This window comes from Paramisgurnus dabryanus, chromosome 15 (assembly GCF_030506205.2).
Source record: "Paramisgurnus dabryanus chromosome 15, PD_genome_1.1, whole genome shotgun sequence".
Classification (NCBI taxonomy): Eukaryota; Metazoa; Chordata; class Actinopteri; order Cypriniformes; family Cobitidae; genus Paramisgurnus; species Paramisgurnus dabryanus.
Window position 1 is genome coordinate 24,846,102 of NC_133351.1, and position 20,846 is coordinate 24,866,947.

At 37.2% G+C, this 20,846-nt stretch overlaps 1 protein-coding gene across 1 annotated transcript; it reads right to left on the bottom strand.

The window, feature by feature from the left end:
• Positions 1-509: 509 nt before the first annotated feature.
• Positions 510-18,304, bottom strand: ttll4 (tubulin tyrosine ligase-like family, member 4). Its single transcript, XM_065292863.1, has 19 exons — positions 18,188-18,304; positions 13,262-14,724; positions 10,430-10,500; positions 10,242-10,293; positions 8,862-8,974; positions 8,607-8,717; positions 8,447-8,523; positions 8,090-8,284; positions 7,915-7,997; positions 7,702-7,830; positions 7,473-7,595; positions 7,054-7,152; positions 6,819-6,953; positions 4,409-4,540; positions 4,140-4,236; positions 3,805-4,015; positions 3,394-3,464; positions 3,209-3,273; positions 510-1,221 (listed from the first exon to the last, which is right to left on the bottom strand). Exons 2-19 carry the CDS (start codon positions 14,644-14,646, stop codon positions 1,044-1,046), a joined length of 3,327 nt encoding a protein of 1,108 aa, XP_065148935.1. The 5' UTR covers positions 14,647-14,724; positions 18,188-18,304; the 3' UTR covers positions 510-1,043.
• Positions 18,305-20,846: the final 2,542 nt, after the last annotated feature.

Consider the following 20,846-nt stretch of genomic DNA (forward strand, 5'->3'; position numbering starts at 1 on the left):
AATTTTGACATTTATGAGGCAAGAGACAACAACATTACAGTCTACAGCCGCGAGAGTCCGCCATATGCTGCTTCTGTATTTATGTAATTCAATAGGTTCAGTAATGTGGAGTGACGAGTATGCGAACTTCACCCTAGTTGGCTTGTTCGGTTAATTTAGCCTATTCAACCTTCCAGGTAAGTTCTGTATGGTATTGTTTATCGTTTAAATAACTGATAATATTACTTTAACGTACAGACATCTATTCAGCCTGCTGTTCTGTCTGCTATTGTTTAGTTGAATAACTTGCCTTTCCAGATTAAATGTTTGTTCTTCGGCTTGGATTTTGTGAAATCACTTTCTAAATAAACGCGACATATTGTCCACTGTGACTTATATAGGTGTTATTTCGTCTTGATGCATTTTGAATGATGCGGCTTATATTCCGGTGCGGCTTATAGTCCGGAAAGTACAGTAAATACACAGTAAAAGGGAATTTTTGCTGGACAAAAATGAAACAAAACAAGACATATTTCAAGTATCAATTTTAATTTAAAAACCTTAACCTGAGCATACGATCCCCCTTCAACAAGGCATGCAAATGTCAGTAAAAGACAATATTTTTTATTTTTTATGATATCTCTTTTTCAAACTTCACATTTCCATTTCATATTTAAAAATAACCAGCCAAACCAATGCTTGTACCGACTCAGAAGTGTGCACATAACTGATGTAAACAATGCAGAAGTATCTTATAGGCTCAAATGGAAACACTCAATTGAACTCAAGACAGGAAGTGCTCTTCTAACCTTGTATGAACACTGTATATGTCTGGTCCAGCATGCAGCACATTGCTCATTTAAATGATTATCAGCATGTATAACTCTACTTGGCCAGTTATTGTAGATAATCTAGTTTTCTTTTCCTTTCAAAGGCAATAAAAATGTACAACTCTGACAGCTTTAGCTGAAATATGACCTAAACACACCTTTGTGTGTATACACGTGAGTGCATCTTTGTGCATTACTTGGAAGCTCTGAATGTCCAGCACTTAGCTGCCAACTTCAGATGCCATCGTTGGGAGGCAGGCTGTCACTGGCCGTGCTGGAGGTGGAGGTTGGACTAGAGCTCAGACTAACGGTACTCAGCAAACTCATGTCTGGAAGACTCATAGCGACAGACCGAACCTCACGATCAGACAAGTCCTCATCTTCAGCATCAGACCTCTGACTGACCATTACACTAAGGAGAAAGAAAAAAATAAAGTCACTAAACTTGGTAGAGCACCATAAACCTCCACTATCCACACACTTAATCGCAGGTTAATACAATTAAATAAATTCAATCAATCAATCAATCAATCAATCAATCAATCAATCAATCAATCAGAGTGAAACGGCTTTTGAAATGAAAAAAAAGTTAGATTGATTGGATGGTTGAAGTTGGGTCATGTAGCTAATAGCTGCATTCTTCCCCCCACCTGCAATACCATATGACCGGAAGTAAAGAAAGATCGTTTCGTTATTTTGCACATTATTTCAAATCATACAAACTAATTTTGTTGTTTTTTCACATTTAAGGGGAAAATTTTATTACCGCAAAGTATCCATGACTGGATTTGGGTTCTTTGACATGGAAATATTTATAATAAAAAAATCTAAAAAATAAAAAGCCTCACTGCATGTTATACTATAAACCTTTACAGTAAAGAAACATGTGGTAGTTGGTGATCATTGGTAAATGTAGAGACAATAATAAGGAATATAAATGTGTCCAAGACCAATTTTCTCATCCTCCACAACAATTTTCAATCATTGTTTAAGCCCTAACATAAAAAAAAAACTCTTGGAATGGACATAAATGACTGTGACATTCAAGATGGCTACCATGTAAGCAGCTCTTAATTTTTCTCTCCAGATAAAAGTTGAAATTTTGTTTGTCACAGTACCTAGACAACTTTTTAGTTCTCATTACTGAAACATGAGTTTGTAAATGCATATATTTAATGTAATATCATATTGCGGTAATGATCATTTTTGATAATAATTATCTAAAAAAGTGTAAATAATTCTATAGGAAATATTTTTTAAATCCTCGAAAAATAATGGTTATAGTAAGTATAGACCTTAACTCTTTCACCGCCAGCGTTTTTAAAAAAAGTTGCCAGCCAGCGCCAGCGTTTTTCATGATTTTCACCAAAGTTTAATGCCTTCCAGAAAATGTTCTTCTTTAAATATATAAACATACAATATACCAAATGAAAGAACAGACCCTCTGCTTTCAAACAAAAAAAAACGTTTCATCCTACCTTTAGTGGTTCTTTTGCAATCAGCTTTTAAATATGGGTAGGTTTTTGCAAAAACACCATATTTTGAGCAAAAAGCAGAGATAATTCAATTTGTGTGACGGACTTTTCATAGAGATCCGATTCAGAGCGATCTTTAAAACAGACACGGACATGCAGCAGCTTGCCATAGGGCAATACTTCCGGTTTTAAAAAGTTGCGGAAGGGCGGAAAATCTCGTCATTGGCGGGGAAGCGTTTTCTCTTAATTGACGAGATATCTCGTCAATGGCGGGGAAAGAGTTAATCTTATAGGGGCAAAAAAAAAAAATAGGCTTCTAGGGCTTTTTAAAAATTCTGATGCTGGACACCTTCTAAATCTGGATTTCGTGAGAATCACCCAAAAGCGCCACACAATTTGTGTCATTCACAACGCCACCCACAAATAGAATGATACTATATCCCAAAGTACCACAACCCAGAGTACCACAACTGACTGCCCAAATTGAAACAAACCTGGTCTTACTGGGTACAATCAGTAACCAAATTAAATTTTCAACATTACTGGCCTGAAAGTTCCATGCTTAAAGGTGCAATGTGGGACTTTTAAAAAGACCCTACAAAATGAAATATATTGTTTTATTACCTTAAAAGGAGTAGTTTTTATCTACACCGCAGGTCTCCTTACATGGAAGTCACCATTTCGTGCTGCCATGTTTCTACAGTAGACCTAAACTGACAAAATTCTCTATAAAGTGTGTTTTGTCGGTAGATTGTCTCAGACTATGACGTGTTTGTCCTGTTGCGGCGACCGCAGCTTAGCAAGGCATTTTGAAAGGGAGGGGTGAGCTGAGGACTGAGCTGTCTCTCCACAAGATGCCGCTAAAAGTTCCACATTGCACCTTTAAGGAACATTCCAAGATGGTAAAATTATGTGTGTACATACCTAGATCTTGTAAGCGAATATCTGGAGGTGTCAGGTCTGTGTCCTTGGTACGACTTAGAAGACCACTATAAAACATAAATGTTAAAATAAAGAGACAACATAATGTAAAATCTAAACTGACCTTCATTTCTAATCCAAAAGTTATGTGATTACACTGGTGCTGTTTTGCTCCTATCGTTACTTACGTGATGAACTGAATCTGCAAGGTTACCCAGATGAACCTTCTTGTCACACAAATCCCTCAGTAGATTAATACCTAAACAAAGTATGACATGATTCAACATCAGCAATTACACAAATTGCGAATAGCCTGCTTACAGATGGAGCGGTATTTACTACACAGAGTCACTGAAAACTAGGCAATATAATGAATGCGATATTGCCTAGCTTGTCAGTGAACTATGGCTTTGTGTAGTGAATGCCCTTCATTCTGAAAAAGGGGATGGCAAATTACTACTAATCAAGGAACCGGCTTTACTGACGAGATGCACATGACAATCGCATGCGATTTATCGTGCAGCCCTAGACTAGGGTATGAACAATACAACAAAAATATAAACACAAAATTTGATAAAACACAGGCAGTTAAAACATACCTTTGCCCCGGTTGAGCCAATACTTTTGTTCCCACTGGTTAAGGAGAATATTGAGGTAGCGTGGTTGCTCAAAGAAACGGAGGTAGCGGGAGGAAGTGTGAGAGGGAAAAACCCGTTCGAAATCTCCCTTACGACTCAACTCATCCTCACTTTCTGCCAGGACACGCACATCATCGGCTGTCAGCACGTCCAGAATTGTGGCACAGAAGTCCTATGTACACAAGTACACTTTATAATGCATTACAATTGACAGTGTCATCAGTACATTTTGTTAATGGCTTACAAAAGTAAATATTTCTATATTTTTTTATGAAGACAGCGTGTGTGTTGAATACCTGGTCCCCAAAACGCTGACAAAGATAAAATGCTCGCTTAACTTTCTCATCCCCTGAAATGTCTGACCGCAATCGCTCCCGTGGCACTCCACATAAACTGAACAAAAAAGTCAGTTTAAAAAGAGGTCAGTGAAATTCATTTTTTGGGAAAAAGCAAATACAAAACTACCTAGTGCTTTAATGCTTACATGTTTATTTATCTGGCTAAATCAGCTTGTAAACATCTCACTAGTCTTACTGTGACATTACAATGTTATACCAGCACTGACCTGCTGGTGGAGCTGCTGGCACTGGATGGCTCAATGTCTTCATTCAATGGCAACACAAAACCAGCAAGGTTCAGCAGGTCCCGTACCATCTGTCCCTTAATGCTAACATCCAATGGTGTGTTAGAATGCAGGCTGGAGAATAAAAGAGGAAAATTAAACACTATAATAAAAAACACTACTACTATAAATTAAAATTTAAAAAATGTATTTCTTTAAAAGAAATTAAAACAATTCTTCATTTAAGACATAATTTTAAATGTACAATTTATTATATTTACAATTGTATTACAATTTAATAGATATTTAGCGTTCCCAGGTGAAAAAGTAGTACACTTCCATAGTATACTTAGAGTGCTTTCTTTTCGCACACTAATTTTGTACTTAATATATCTTTAGTACTTCATAAGATCATCTAAATGTAGTTCACTGTGCTATTTTGAGACACCATAAATATGAACTAAAATGTGCTAAAAGTGTATTTAAAAAATTTATTTAGGTACCACTTGTAGTAAACTTGAACCCATCTTTGTATGAAAGTTAAGTTTAAGTTGAATACAAGTGTTAAAGGAATAGTCTACTCATTTTCAATATTAAAATATGTTATTACCTTAACTAAGAAGAGTTGATATATCCCTCTATCATCTTAGTGCGTGCACGTAAGCGCTGGAGTGCGCTGCTACACTTCGATAGCATTTAGCTTAGCCCCATTCATTCAATGGTACCACTCAGAGATAAAGTTAGAAGTGACCAAACACATCAACGTTTTTCCTATTTAAGACGAGTAGTGATACGAGCAAGTTTTGTGGTACAAAATAAAACATAGTGCTTTTCTAAGTGGATTTAAAAGAGGAACTATATTGTATGACAGAACAGCACTTTTGTGAGTACTTCAACTCGCCTGAAAAATCCGCTCCCCTTCTCCCTCTCATAATGGAAGAGGGAGAGTGTTACTGCGCCGAGTCAAGGTACTCCCAAAAGTGCTGTTCCGCCATTCAATATAGTTCCGCTTTTAAATCCACTTAGAAAAGCGCTACGTTTTATTTTGTACCACAAAACTTGCTCGTATAACTACTCGTCTTAAATAGGAAAAACGTTGATGTGTTTGGTCACTTCTAACTTTATCTCTGTTTGTTACCATTGAATGAATGGGGCTAAGCTAAATGCTATTGAAGTGTCGCAGCGCGCCCCAGCGCTTACGTGCACGCACTTAGATGATAGAGGGATGTATCAACTCTTCTTAGTTAAGGTAATAACATTTTAATATTGAAAATGAGTAGACTATTCCTTTAACTAAATACATTTTTTAATACAGAGATAGTATGTTAAAAGTGCATTTTAGTTCATATTCATGGTGTCTCAAAATAGCACAGTGAAGTACACTTAGATAATCTTAAGAACATCTAAGAAGTACAAAAAAATGAATTTTTAGCATATTTAAGTAGAAAATTAGTGTGCGAAAATAAAGCACTTTAAGTACACTATAGAAGTGTACTACTTTTTCACCTGGGTTGATTTTTAAACCTTCAGCACATTTGCTGTAGCATAAAAAAATAAAATAAAAAACCCTGATATAAGAAACCCATAATCTATCACTTTTGTGAAGGAACAGAGTCATGCCCCGTTTTTCTCTTTGTAAAATACATAAATACTGGCCACAACAAACTAAAATCTGTATCTTATTTTGTGCCTCTTTTATAATGTTGGCCTGTTTATATGTTAAATACTGTAGATCCAATCCCATGTCCCATTAAAATGATTTGATGATGCAGGCAGCAACATCAATTAAACAATGCTCACTTAAAACCATCAAAACCGCTGCCTATTTTAATGACAAAAATTCAAGTGAGTGAATTGGCTTTTTGCCAAACATCATATGAACAAACCCGGAAAACAGGTTGCATCGCTTGCACTTGTCAAGAAAACGTTTACAGCAGCATGAACTGATGCTAATACATCTAGAAACTTTTATGGCATTCAGCCAACCTAGGTAGATGTTTTTATTTGTTTCATTTATTATAAGGCATCCAAATCTCAGTAAAAAGTAGATAATAGAATAATAAAACTTTAAAACTGGCGGAAAGTGATGTGACCTGTTTTGCAGAAGAGGGAAGTTTATTGCTCAAAACCCCCATTGCACAGTTGATATTAAAGGCAGGGTGCATTATAAAAAATAAATAAATACACTTTAGAACACACTTGAAGCCAAAGGGGCAGTAACGGGCATGTCTACTAATCAACATCATTGCCTGGGTTGTGTATGTGTGGGGCGGGTTTATCAAAAGTAGGTCCAGATTCTATTGGGGTAGGGGCGTGTTTGTTTAGGTAATTTCAAATGTCAACATTGGCTTTCAGAGATCATGCACCCCGCCTTTAAGCAGTAGAAGTGAATGTCAACGTTTTTATGCTGCACCTGGGTGAGATGTTCACCTCCAGCAGCCACGGCTTCAGATTCTCATCCAGCATGATGTCAAAGCCAAACAGCTCATGACAGCAATAGGGAGAACGTACATGCATCTTCAACCGCGAGTTCACATATGGGTCTGACCTGCAATGTGAAGAGTCAAAAAATAAAGAGTTTAGTCATGAGCAAAAAGACACATGAACAGATGCACAAAAACTCAATAAATCATACAGAAGACACTCACACTATAATGGTTTTGATGACCATATCTTTGATCTTCTCCCAGATTAGAGTGGTGTCAACACCTTGGGAACCCAGGTAGTGCCAGAGTGCCTTCAAAGCCCTGCATCAAATTAACCTTAAAGTTTGAGTACAGTATTTACAATAGATAAGCTCTAACTAGGCAACCTGCACAGGTAAATAAAATTCAAATCCCACTTTCCGAATTTCCATATTCCATTTGAGAGAGAGAGAGAGAGGAGAAAGAAACAGAGATTTCTAGTATCCTAAGGCCAGTTGTTTTTTTTAAAGTGTACTAGTTATCATTAATGGCATAAGAAGGTCAAACTGGCTGATAAATATAACACAAGTTCATATCTACTATCTAGCTAGCACAGGACAGACTCACCCTGAATTCTGAGCTTTCTCAAATTATTATCTTACCACTTATGGCCCTGACAGGCCTTTTCATCGCTGTTACTCTGATACTCCGAGTTGGTCTTATTTACGCTGTAGTTTGTCAGATGCATATACTTGTTGCTGAGGGTTTTCATAGAAGGAGAGTATCTGTGTTGAATCAAATACCGAAAAAACATCTTTAATTAAATCTGCAGCCAAGTAATATGACTGTATTTTAATGCTGTCAAAATCAGTTTAACTAATATTCACTTACTTGCAGCTTGCAAAACGGACAAGTCCATCATTAAAGATGTAAACACGGAGTGGGTTGTAAGAGGTGACATACACATAGATACGCAGATCAAACTTATTCCCACTGATGAGGTAGGGCTTGTGAAGATATCTGCAAAAATTACAGATAAACCCATTTAATAATCAGAAATGCACCATATAGAAACCTCTCTCTCCAAAAACTTTATCAACATACTTCTGCACAAGAAGCGGTCTCTTGCGTGGCAGTTGGCTCCACTTGTGAATGACCTGAATGCCATTTCCTCGAGCAGATGCAGGCTAAAAGTTTTAAACGGTTGTGCGTCAATGACAAGAACTTATGGGAGTGATTTTACAAGACAATCGCAATGCCTACGAAACGTTTGCGGTACCGGTTTGATGATCCATTTCTGTTTGATGCCTCCATCGTCCCAGGCCTTCCTCAGTAGTTTGATATCCTGTGGGAGAATGAAGGAGCGTGGGAAGAATCCAAACTCTCTCTTGCCAAAGCGTGCCTGCATCTTGGACAGGTTCCTCCATAGCCGGTCCTTCCGTCCGATTTGAAAGGAGCCTGGAAAGTGATTCAGCTGGCAAACAGAAATGCATACTTGTGAATACTTTGCAGACAGGAAGTATTAAGCAATGATGGAAGGGATCAAAACAATATCAGAAACTTGACAGACTACACAATGGCAAAAAAAGATTATTATTATACTTATTAAATTCTGTAACTGGTATCCCATCTTTACCTTTTGGTACTCTCTAATAGCCTTGAACCCTGGTGACTTCATATGGTGACCCCAGCAGCCTAGCCATTCATGACACTCTAGAATCAAGAAATACACGCATTGTAAACAACTGCAACAAGTCATAATTTAAAAATCTCTAAAAAAAAAAAAGCTGACTCACTTTTGGTGCCTATAAAGTGGGATCTGAAGATGGTGTTTTTCACTACATTGGGTGTGACTGTAGTAATTTTCCATTTGAGCTGTTGTATCTGTTCAGGAGGCAACAGCTCCACTGTAAAGGGTTAAAATGTGTCAAAAAGTTTCACTGAATCCTAAGTAGTGATGCTAAGCAACCACACTAAGAAGCAAATCCTAGATGTACTGGCAATCATAACTTTTAAGTTAATGGTTAATTCATGTGTGTTTGTAAGTTAACCTTTTTCATTAGCAGTGCTGAAATACAGAGTTGGGGGCATGTGGGGGAAAAGGCTAGGTACAAGAGCCGGTCTCTCCACGAGTCCCCCCTCAGCATTCATGGGCTCCTCGACACTTTAAAACACAAGACATTTTCTTAGAAAATCTGGGCACAAAAGCTAAAAATCGTAAATTATTTAAATTACTTTGAAAATATTTCGCTCTCAGTTATAAATATCATTCGTTCAGCTGTGTAAAACACATGAATACGGTTAAAACAGGAAAATGTGTGAACGGGTCAGTCTGGATTTGACTATTAGATCCACATCAAAGCATAATGCAAAAAAAAAAAAAAAAACACAGCAACTATTTAAAACTTGCTTAAGTTTTGAGGTCTTAATGACACCACTCCTAATAAAAAAAAAACTGTTTTATATTAAATTATATCTTTTATATTAAATCCTACAGTAACCATTGTAGATACAATTCAAATATGAAAAGTATCACATATACTTAATATGAACACTGTACCAGTGGATTTCAATAGCTTTTTCAGTAGTTCATGATAACTGAATTAAGATTTATTTTAATAATTATAAGTTTCTATTTAATATTTTACAACCAAAAAACGTTCCTGATTTCTCATGTTTCCCAAGACCATGGGAACCCTAAACTTGTCACATTTAAACCTAACACCCTTACAAATACAGAAAATAAAACCACAAAGCAGTCAGTAGAAGACAGTAACAGTATTAAGTTTAAGGAACATAACTTACATTACAGTCATGTAGGACAAAGCAGCCTGCTCAGGTCCTTATAAATAACACTGACACTAGGTTGCAAATATGAGAGTATACTCCACATGTGCCTTTACTGTGTAGTAAATGTTTGCTGGTTTTGGTTTCAACCCCATTCAAACAATCCCATCAGCTGAACGTCATTTGAGGACAATGGTTCATGGGCCTGACACAATTTACTACTCTTTTCTGTTATAGAGGGACAGTTCTACTTCTATTACAAAAAAACAATTGTGGGACCTTTCTACAGGCCTCTGGCTTTCAAGCTTTTCTATGAAAGCAGCCCCCAGAACAAAAGTCATGTACTCCTATGTGACAGTAATGTCAGGTGACCAAAAGAAAAATGTAAAGTTATTAAAGCCTCTTCTACTGTAATCTATCTGCATCACGAGAACGGAATAGCAGCAAGCAAGACAAAGCCAGAATTAGCAAAAAAAAGACATCTATGAATCAGCAAAAAAATTTAAATGGGAATTTGAACACAGCAACATAAACAAATGGATTTACACATTCACAACATATTTATATTCTCTATTAGGAAACGTAACATACTGTAATACTAAGTTCGTTCTTGAGTACAACTAGAATGTTTAAAACTGAATTACCTGGAAGAAGCTGCCATAGATGTTGATGACAAAACATCACTATCCGAGTCATCTGAGGAGAAAATAAGGTAACATTGGAGTTCCGAATATCATCAGACAATATCAGGTGAAAATAATCTTTTTTATAAGTTTGTAAATACATGTATGCTGAGGTTAAAGCAACAAAAAAAGAAATTCAGTTCTGTTACCATCAGCACTGAAGTCACTTTCCAGCTTTTCTGGAAGCTCCTCCTCATCACCATCTAATAACATGCTCTGTCTGAAAGTAAAAGTGTGTAAAATTGAGATATAAGGTGCACAAAAGTTTTAAGTAGTTTTCAAGTAGTGATGCTTTAAAATCCCAATAATTCATTCAGTCAGGCCAATCTTTAAAGTTGCAATCCATAACTTTTGCCTCTCTTTCACCATCTTTGTTTTGCCCATTTTACACACAGATTATGTAAAATACTAAGGCTGGGAAATATGATGATATTATAGTAGTGATGCACCGATATTTATCGGCAGATTTTTGATGAATTTGAAACCATCGGCATATCGGCAATAGCACTAGAAAAACAATCGGTATCGGCCTATTAATTAACTGCACAAAGAAACCCATTATATGTAAAAAAAAAACGAGTAGATGTTGTTAATAAAATAAATGCTGAATAGCAAAAACCACCTTTGAAGGTTGTCATGCTGTCTTATTATATTTGTTTTAGCTTAATTTGTGTCTCTATAAGTGTCTCTAATATTATTTTGTTCAGTTGAATGTTAATTAGATCAAATCCATGTTCAGTAAAAATAATTTGATGCAGAAATAAACTAGCAAATAGACCAACTGTATAGTATTGTATACAAGTGTTTAATATCGGTATCGGTCAGAAGTTGTCGGTTTAAATCGGTATCGGCCCAAATAAATCCTATCGGTGCATCCCTATATTATAGTACATCAATGTTACCGCGCAAGCATCAGGATGTCAACTGTAACTAGTGATGATCGTTTGGTTGGTAACAGACTATGACCTTTCATTGCTCTGTATACAAGTGTATTTTAATCGCCCACTCTATGAGACATATCAAGAGTTCTGATCTTCAAAGGTAATAGGGCATATGAATGATCACTTCCAATTGGAATTCACTCAAATATTTTTACCAGCGACAAAGAAATGTGAAGGGCAACCGTCATTTTGACAGATCAGAGAGACAGTGCATGAAAGAGACAGGTGCTCACGCGAGAACAAGTGTGCATGCGATTACACACAAACACAAGCATTCTCTCGCAAATACACACTGGGTGTTTCTCAAATGCAAGGACGCGTCCTAAAAGGCTGCATTTCTCGGCTGCCACGTCATCAAGTGCCGTTGAAGGACATCTCAATTTGAAGGTAACTTCAAAGGCAGCTTTTTTTGGTGTTCTTCATTCTGATTCTTTTATAGGGTTGCATGAAGTGTATCCTTCATGGCCTCAAATTACCCACAATTCTTTGCACATAATCCAAAAACATTGCGAGAATTGACTCAGGTTGATCAACTAAGGTTGCCCAATTTTCATGACAAATCATGTTTTAAGACACTGACATTTATGCTTTCTTTAATATTGTGATAATCTGCCCATGGTTATAAGAACTGGGAGAACACAAACAGTTCATAAATGATTCCCATTCACTGTACTGCATTAATGGAAAGTTGTAATTTCTTTCTGTGGTAAAAATACTGCATATTTTACAACTTCTCTCTTTAAAGTTTTCCATGGGGACAGGAACCATTATTATGTGGCCATAGACACAAGACTGTCTCAATTTAATGTTCCAACCGCAAAGCCCCAGAAGGACTGGTCAAGAAAGGACGAAGCCTTTATCTGAAACGTCCTCGCATTTGGAAAACACCCAGTGTCTCTCTCTTGCAGTGTTTGCTTCACTTTTGTCAACATCAACATATATATGATTTCATAGTACCACAAGAATACTACTTCATATGCTTTCAAATCAGTCTGATGTTATACGCTATTAGGCCGTGCCGCGATGTTTTAAAGGAACACTTCACTTTTTTATAAATAGGCTCATTTTCCAGCTCCCCTTGAGTGAAACATTTGATTTTTACTGTTTTGGAATTCATTCAGCTGATGTCCGGGTCTGGTGGTACCACTTTTAGCATAGTTTAGCATAATCCATTGAATCTGATTAGACCATTTAGTATCGATCGCGCTCAAAAATGTCCAAAGAGTTTCGATATTTTTCCTATTTAAAAGTTGACTCTTCTGTAGTTGCATCGTATACTAAGGCCAAAAGAAAATGAAAAGTTAAAAATAGTCCCCTTGGTAACTTTCAATAGCTGGGGACTATTTTCGGGCATTGCGTAATATCATTTTGCCTGCTGCAGCCGTGGTACGGCACCTTGATTATTATGCCAGATTGAGAGTATAGTTCCTAGCCATATCTGCCTAGAAAATGCAACTTTTACTTTTCCGTCGGTTTTAGTACACAATGTAACTACAGAAGAGTCAAGTAAAAAAAAAAAACTAAACTCTTTGGTTATGCTAATGGTATAATCAGATTCAATTGATTATGCTAAGCTATGCTAAAAGTGGTACCGCCAGACCTGGAGATCGTCTGAATGGATTCCAAAATGATTAAAAAAAATCAAATGTTTAACTCTAGGGGAGATGGAAAATGAGCCTATTTTCAAAAACAGTGAAGTGTCCCTTTAAGAGGAACACATCCAATATTATTGTATATGCTGATCTTTTCTTGGATCTTTAAGGTGATTATCAATACATTATGTTTTTTTACAAATCGCCCATCCCTGGAAAATACACGAAAAATGTGTCTGGGATCGTTTGATTTCGGTTTATTCACACTGCCAATGATTTTTCCGGAATCTGTGCATGCATCACACATTTTTACAGAATGTTCAATGTGAAAATAATTCACAAAAAAAATCTTTATCCGAGTTTTCACAGAAGTCGTCACAAATGTTATTAGTGAAGACTATCTAAACGTACATATGAGAAAATTAGTTAATCAACTAAACGCATATACCTGTGAATCTCAGGGTCATGTTCACTTTCATCTTTAAGTTGTTTTGGACAAAGGCTTGGGACTTCTTGAGAGTCCTGACTGCAGTTTTCCTTTGTGAGATGAATAGCAGATATTTGATTTGTCACCATGTAAACAGATGGTGATTGAGGACAGGCCATAATGTTGCCGGCAACCTCTGGAATGGCACAATCACTTCCCTGTGTTTTACCATCGCAGACAACAGTCAATGGGCTATTATTTATTTGATCAAAATTGGGGGCACTGTTGGTTTCCATGGGCATGAAACACGAACCTTCATTACTGAGGCAGATAGGTACAGAACAATCTGTGGTTACATCCCCACCTAATGTGCAAAGGTGTTTCAGATTGGTTTCTGTTTGCTTGCTTAGACCATTAAGTATCCCATGTCTTGTGTGTACAGCAGCTGGGAACTCCGCCTCAGAGCTGATTTTTGACACCCTCTGAGGAGATTCACCAGTACCCAAATAGTTTTCACCAGTATGCTCATTTTTTCTGGTGGCTTCCTCTAATATCTTCTCAAACTGCTGTAATGCACCGGCTGCCTTGCATTGGTTAAAGAGCACATCTGTGCATACGTCTTTCAAAGGCAACATGGGTTGGATAGGTTTTGTTGCAACAGCTTTCATGTCTTTCAAATAGGTTCCATTGCAGCCAGATATGAATGTGGGAGGACCGCGCATGTCACTGGTCTCTTGTTTGGAGTACGATGGCATTTTGGCATTGGGGGGCCGCATGACTCCATTGCTGTTGTCCCTGAGCTTGGTACTCGTCCAAGGCAAAGACTGATTCGAAGGCATGGTTTTCTCAATTACTACAGAGGCTCTTTGGGAAAATGACTTGGGTGGGGAGGGACAGGTGGGACAAACAGAACGCTGAGGGGAAAAGGACCTTTTTCCTAACAGTCCTGATTTTAACCTCAATGAATCAAGACTCCAATGGGGTTGACAGTTGTAGGTAGTCGGCTCCTGTTGACGTTGGCTATGGCATGCAGTGGGAGCAGCGTTAATATGTGGCAAGCTCTTAGATAACAGACTGTGCTTACTTAAATGATTACCAACACCGTTCAAAGAATAACCACTTGTGCTTTGTATGTGGCTAACTCTCACGGCAGAGGCGGTAGAGGGTATAGGCACGAGAGGATAGGCACGTTGTGAGGGAATCCCTGAGACACAATAGGGCTGATCATACGGCACTTTCACATTAGGATGAGACCGCGAATCACCCGTGCCACCCTGCAGTCTTTTTCTTTCTCTGTTGGAGGACCCTCGTACACTTGGCGAATGGATTACAACAGACTTGGCTTGAACGATGAGGGCTGGCCGCGTTGCCCCATTTCCCAAGTCTTCAACTCCACTGGAGGCCATTAATTGCCATCTCACACCCTCCTGGCATGGGCTCAGGCACACACATACGTGAGGAACTGAAAGGTAAAGGGTCCACAACTGTAAGACAGAAAAAAATAATATCAGTAATTGATAGAGAGTTCATGTTGACTTTCACACTATTCCTCACATTTGACGTCAATAAGCAACATAAATGCTTCCTTAAATAAATTTAATTCTGACTGATGAACATCCATATGACACATAATGTAGATTAAACTAACAACGACCTTAGACATACACGCAACATACACAGAATGATATTAATAAAAACATAACTTATAATACTATAACGGTGACAAAAAAATTGTTTCAGCTAAATTCACTTTTGTTTAATAAAGGTTATAAAGCTTTATTTTAAAATATCCAGACATTATGTTCAGCTGTTACAAATTTGCAAAAATCTTGGAATAGCCTAGGCTGTGAAGGTGCCATTCGTAGAGAAATAGGGACGCGTTTTTTTTGAGGGCCCTATTTTAACGCTCTGTGCGCTTTAGACAATGCGCTAGTCTAAATGGGCGTGTCCGAATCCACTTTTGCTAAATTAACGACGGGAAAAATGGTTTGTGCGCCAAGCGCACGGTCGAAAAGGGTGGTTCATATTCTTTTAATGAGTAATGGGAGTGTTTTGGGCGTAGCGTGCAATACACCAATGAGAGTCTCAGCTCTCATCCCCCCTAAAGTTGCGCTGGCACTATGTCTAATCCCTATTTAGATGACGGACTTTCTAAACTGAAAAACTAAGTGGAGGAAGAAGACCCCCGGTTTAAGATTAATGTTAAATAATTGTTTTGTTTTTCACTTGTATTGAAATTGTTATTTTTTTTTATTAAAACCTTTAAAACCCAAGAGCCGAAGCGTTTCAGCACCGGGACAAGACCATGAGTTTTTAAAGCATTACTTAAAAATGTTTCTCACCTCATCATATCCACAGGTACAGAGTCATCATGTACAATAAATCTGTGGGGTAGCATTTAAAAAAACATTTAAAAACAGATGCATTTGTTTAAAGCAGGGGTGGGCATCGAGGGCCACAGTCCTGCAGAGTTTAGCTTCAACCTTAATCAAACACACCTGAATGTCATTTTCAAACAGTCCTGAAGACTTCAATTCAATTTTTCAGCTGTGTTTGATTAGGGTTGGAGCTAAACCCTGCAGGGACACTGGCCCTCAGGACCAGGAGTTGCCCACCCCTGGTTTAAAGCAAAGCATTCATTTACTTACCAGGCTGCAGGTGAAGCAGCTCTTTACGCCTTCTAACGTCTCATAATCGGTCCTCGTTTATGTCCAAGGGACTCAATAATAATGATAATCTTTTACATTTGACTGCTTTACTTTTTTATATTTAAAAGCTTTTTTGTGCTGCTGCTCATCCATGTGCGTGATAAGCAAACCCACGTTGTCGTCCCGTTTATAGGCGCATATTTCTAACACGCTCATTAAATAACAAAAACACTATTTCGCCATAGACTTTAGACCAGGTTTTAGTTGGTCAATGGCGTAGTCTATTTTAGTTGCGTCAAAATAGCAACACGCCAACAATGCGCCTGAACAAACCTGGTTTTTAGATCAGAACGCCCATGGGCACAAATTAATTTGCTATTTAAACAATGTGGCATTAAACGTGAAAATGATAATTGCGCCGGGTAGGGCTGTGCAAAAAATCGACTGCGATTATCATGCGCGTGTCATCAGTAAAGCCAGTTCCGTGATTAGAAGTAAATCGCCATCAGCTGCTTTCAGATGGAGCGGCATTTATTATACAGACTCGTAGTTCACCGAGAAGCTAGGCAAAATCGCAAAGATAATCGGAATCGATTTTCCTCAATTATGAACCCGATTTTGCCTAGCTTCTCGGTGAACTACGGGTCTGTGTAATAAATGCCGCTCCATCTGAAAGCAGCTGATGGCGATTTAATACTAATCACCGAACCGGCTTTACTGATGACACGCACATGATAATCGCAGTCGATTTTTTGCACAGCCCTAGCTCCGGGTTGAAACTAGCAAATGACACTGGCGTAGCGCATTGTGCCAGGTGTATGATAGAGCCCCGAGGCTTCATTTTAAGAAGCTTTTTAATTTGGGTCAGTCTTACTAGTCGCGCTGCTGTGACACAATATGTCTAAGAATGCGTCCTTCGAAGGTTGCAGCCTTCAAATTGGCTAGGGGTGTCAATGTCACACATGAAGTATCGATATAAGGTACCTTTATTTTGACACTCTCCACATATTCCTCACGCATTTTCGTTTATTTTCCACTGCTAATGTCGGCAAATGAAAGTGATGCAGCAACAAAGTGGTTGTACCAGCGAAAACACAGCGAAAGAGACAGAAGACGAACGTGTCTGCTTAGCACTGCAGTTGATATGGTCCATGCAAAATGCAGTGCCTCTCTCCTAAACATGATAATCAGTCTCAAAAAAGACCACTCTTTGTATCAGACTGAGGTGTTTGAATGTTAGATCTTATGTTGTGTAAAAGATCAAATGCTTAAGTTTAACAGCTTTATTTTTTATATAAAATTAATTTTTCTATTTTTTTTTCTACAACTACCTCAAATATTGTCACTAATGCACATTTTGGCACAATATACTGAAAGACTATGACTGTGGCCATCATACCGTAAGCTTGATTTTGTGTGACATTTTGCCCCTCATTATTCAATTTTCTTTATTAAAAAAAGTTTATTTTCGGTTAAGTTTGTTGTGGTAAATGTTCCAAGTGGGACAGAGATTGTGCTTTTTGACTTTAGTGTTTCTCCATAAATATTTTACATTTTTTCATTCTTTTTCAACATGGAAATCACATTTTTTGAATGTCTCTATTTCCAGGTTTTTATGACTGGTAACCATGTGGAGAACAAAACAAAGTTGAAATTTCTAGGTGGCCATTAAATCTGATACCACAGGTGAGGTGAGATGTCTGCTTTCTGACGTTATTCTGACAGCATTTGTAAACATTTTTAACATTCCCCCTATTCAACAATAACTATTTTTAACATGTGGTATACACAAAGCATGTGATACGATTTAGTCTGCCAATGATCTATAGGGATTATAGAGATGACTGATAAGCAGCTATAAAGTCCAAAAACATGTCCAGAAATGCCTTCTAGCTAGGAAAATATTTGAAAGTCACAGCGCCTACAGTCAGTATTTCGGACGTGGCTGGCTTTGAGCTATGGCTATGAACAGCGGTGTATTGTGTGAACGGCATAGACAAAGGCTGTTTCTCAAATCTTAGCAAAATGTCTGACAAAACAGCATTTGGGCAATCATACGAGCGTTATATGTTGTCTAAGTAGACAGCGCACTAGATTTTGAAATACAGCCGAAGCCAGGCTAACTGCTAGCCTGTTAGCTTACCACACAACACTCGCTTCAGTATTTTAACAACAGTTTTTCATTATAGACATAACAAACAGTACTCCTCTGTAAAATACAAGCAGGACCTTTATAAATCTAACGCTGAGTAAAATATAAAGCGTTGTGTATTTCAGTAATAAATATAATGCGTCTTACCGGCTAGAGATGACAGGGTGATTTCTCCGGTCGCCTCAGAGTGTGTCTCGCGCTCGAGAATCCCGCCTCGTGCCTTTCCCTCGTGCTGTCTGCGCTGCTGCCTGAAGTGTCTAAAATATCCACAACACACATTAATGATATACAGCCAGACTATATCAACCATAATACAAGTTTTTTCTGTAAAGTCAACATTTTGATATTTTAAATTAAACAAATTCAATCATTCTGAACGATACTGTATAACAAATGTTGTTATTGTACGACTACTACATTAGCCTAACGTTACATTTAGTACATAACTTACACAAATATTAGAATGATTATCCAACAAGGTAAACAACAATACTATGATTAAACAATCAACTAAGCAGATAACGAAATTAACAAAATAAATATTTTTGTAATTGTGTATATTTTCGTAATTTCTGTACATATTATAGCATATTTGTCATAGTTTTTCATAAATAAATAAATGAAGTTGTTAACCTCTAGTAAGACCTAAAAGGACATGTGAATCAAAAAGACTTTCTCTTACCTTATATAAATTCACATACTTTTTTAATTTTGTTTAAAAAATAAACACACATACAAAGTAAATTATTTTCCCAACAAATTGATGGGCAGCAACGTTTTCAGTACCAAAGCCTGAGCTCACTCACTGGGCTAATTCAATATCCCTTCAAGTTGTTGAAAACTTTTTTTACAAAATAAGGTAACCCAGTATCACGTTCTCACATGTACTAAAATTAAATATGCATTGTGACAAAGCACCTGCAATTCAAACTCTTGGCTGGTCACCATGATGCCTACACACACACACGCACGCACGCACGCACGCACGCACGCACACATACTTGATGAACAATGCAAACAAAGTTGCTAGAGAGCACATGCTCTGTTAAACACATCCTGACATTTGTCCTGACATTTTAATATATACTTTCAACTTAATCAAAGATTCTGACAGGCTTCATGAAAACAAAATGTTATGCTAAGGTGTAAGATTTGACCTAAATTCTCAGGTTAAAAGGGTTTGATTAGACCTTTAATTAGTTAAGATTATGGTATCCCTGATGTGATATATTACATTTGCAGGAATGAAGTTGTTGTTACATTAGCAAGGAAAAATAAGTTTCCAGTTTGATCTATTCACACCCAGTATCTTGACATTCTAGTAAAAAAAATGATCTAAGCATAAATGAGTAAACATTGTCTGCTGTGTGTCATAAAACAGTATTTCAGTGTTCTGACACACCTAGGAGCAGTTTCATGGACAGGGCTTATCCAAGTCCTAGACTAAAATGGATGTTTGAGTTGCCTTAATTTAAAAACACCTTATACTGACACATCTTAACATATATTAGTTCCATTGTTTAGTCTCAAGATGCATACCAGAAATGTTTTTTTATAAGGTTTGTTTGTAAAAACTACTTGAATGTCATAATATAAATAACTAGTCCTAGTGTTTACTGAAATTAGATAAAAATAAACATACATAATACAAACGTACATAAAAGTTTCCATAAATTAGATTAGTAAACTGGTGTCATTGGTGTAACAGTGTTCATACAAAGTTTCCTAATCATGAATGGAAAATAAAATACCTTACAAGTACAACTGAATCCGGATTGTGTTTCTAATTAAGTATAATTATTGGCACCGGCCCCTATAATCATGTCAAGAAACTGCACAGTCATGCAAGGAGTGTTGCTACAAACACAGGCAGTGCTAAAAGATTATCTCTTTATAATAAGATGACTCTAAATGAGTTATATGTTCAAAATGTTACTTTTATTTAAATAGCCCCTTATTACAATAGGTATGCTACTTTATCATTCTTGTAACTAATGTCTAATATATAAACCATTGAGTTAGCAATACAAAAGACATGGGTTCAATCCCAGAAAACACCCATAATAAACATATAGCTTGAATGCACTGTAAGTCACTTTGGCACTGCTAAATGCATACATGTAAATGTATTCAGTGCTGATAATGTTTTAATACAATTGCTGGTAACATACGGCTACTGTTATTTACATTTAGGACTAAGTGTGGAAAAAATGTGGAGTATGGAGTTTCTAACTTAATAAGTACATTCAAAAATTTGGATTGACTGCAAACACAGCTGAATGCGTCTGTTCCATATAGCATTAGAAGCAAACTACGCCCCCCTCTGGTTAAAATATGTTTAAACAAAAATCACAGAGTGCAAAGAAATTTCAGATTAGAAATAATTTGGTTTATTTGTGTGGTTTTTGTGTATGCTTTTCAAAGTGCACATGAACATTTATCTTACATTTTTTAACAAAACTTAAATGTTTTTCTCTGGCCTGTAAATGGCATCAATCATCGTTTTTTTTTCCGCAAAAGCAGACAGGAAAACTTTTTTTTTTTAATCAATAATACGCTAACATTATTGGTGCAACTAACCCCCCAGCAAAACCAGTCGATAATTACAGTGTAACACAACACAGAGAGACTTTGTGTGAGACATTCAAAAGATCCTAGCCAAAAAGTATCTGGATCATGCTAAAAAAACAGCATAGAACATAATTCCCATGCTGGTTTGAGCCAGGTTTAGCTGGTGGTCACCAGCATACCAGCACCAAAACACAATATGCTGGTCTTGCTGGTATGACCAGCATGGGATGATGGT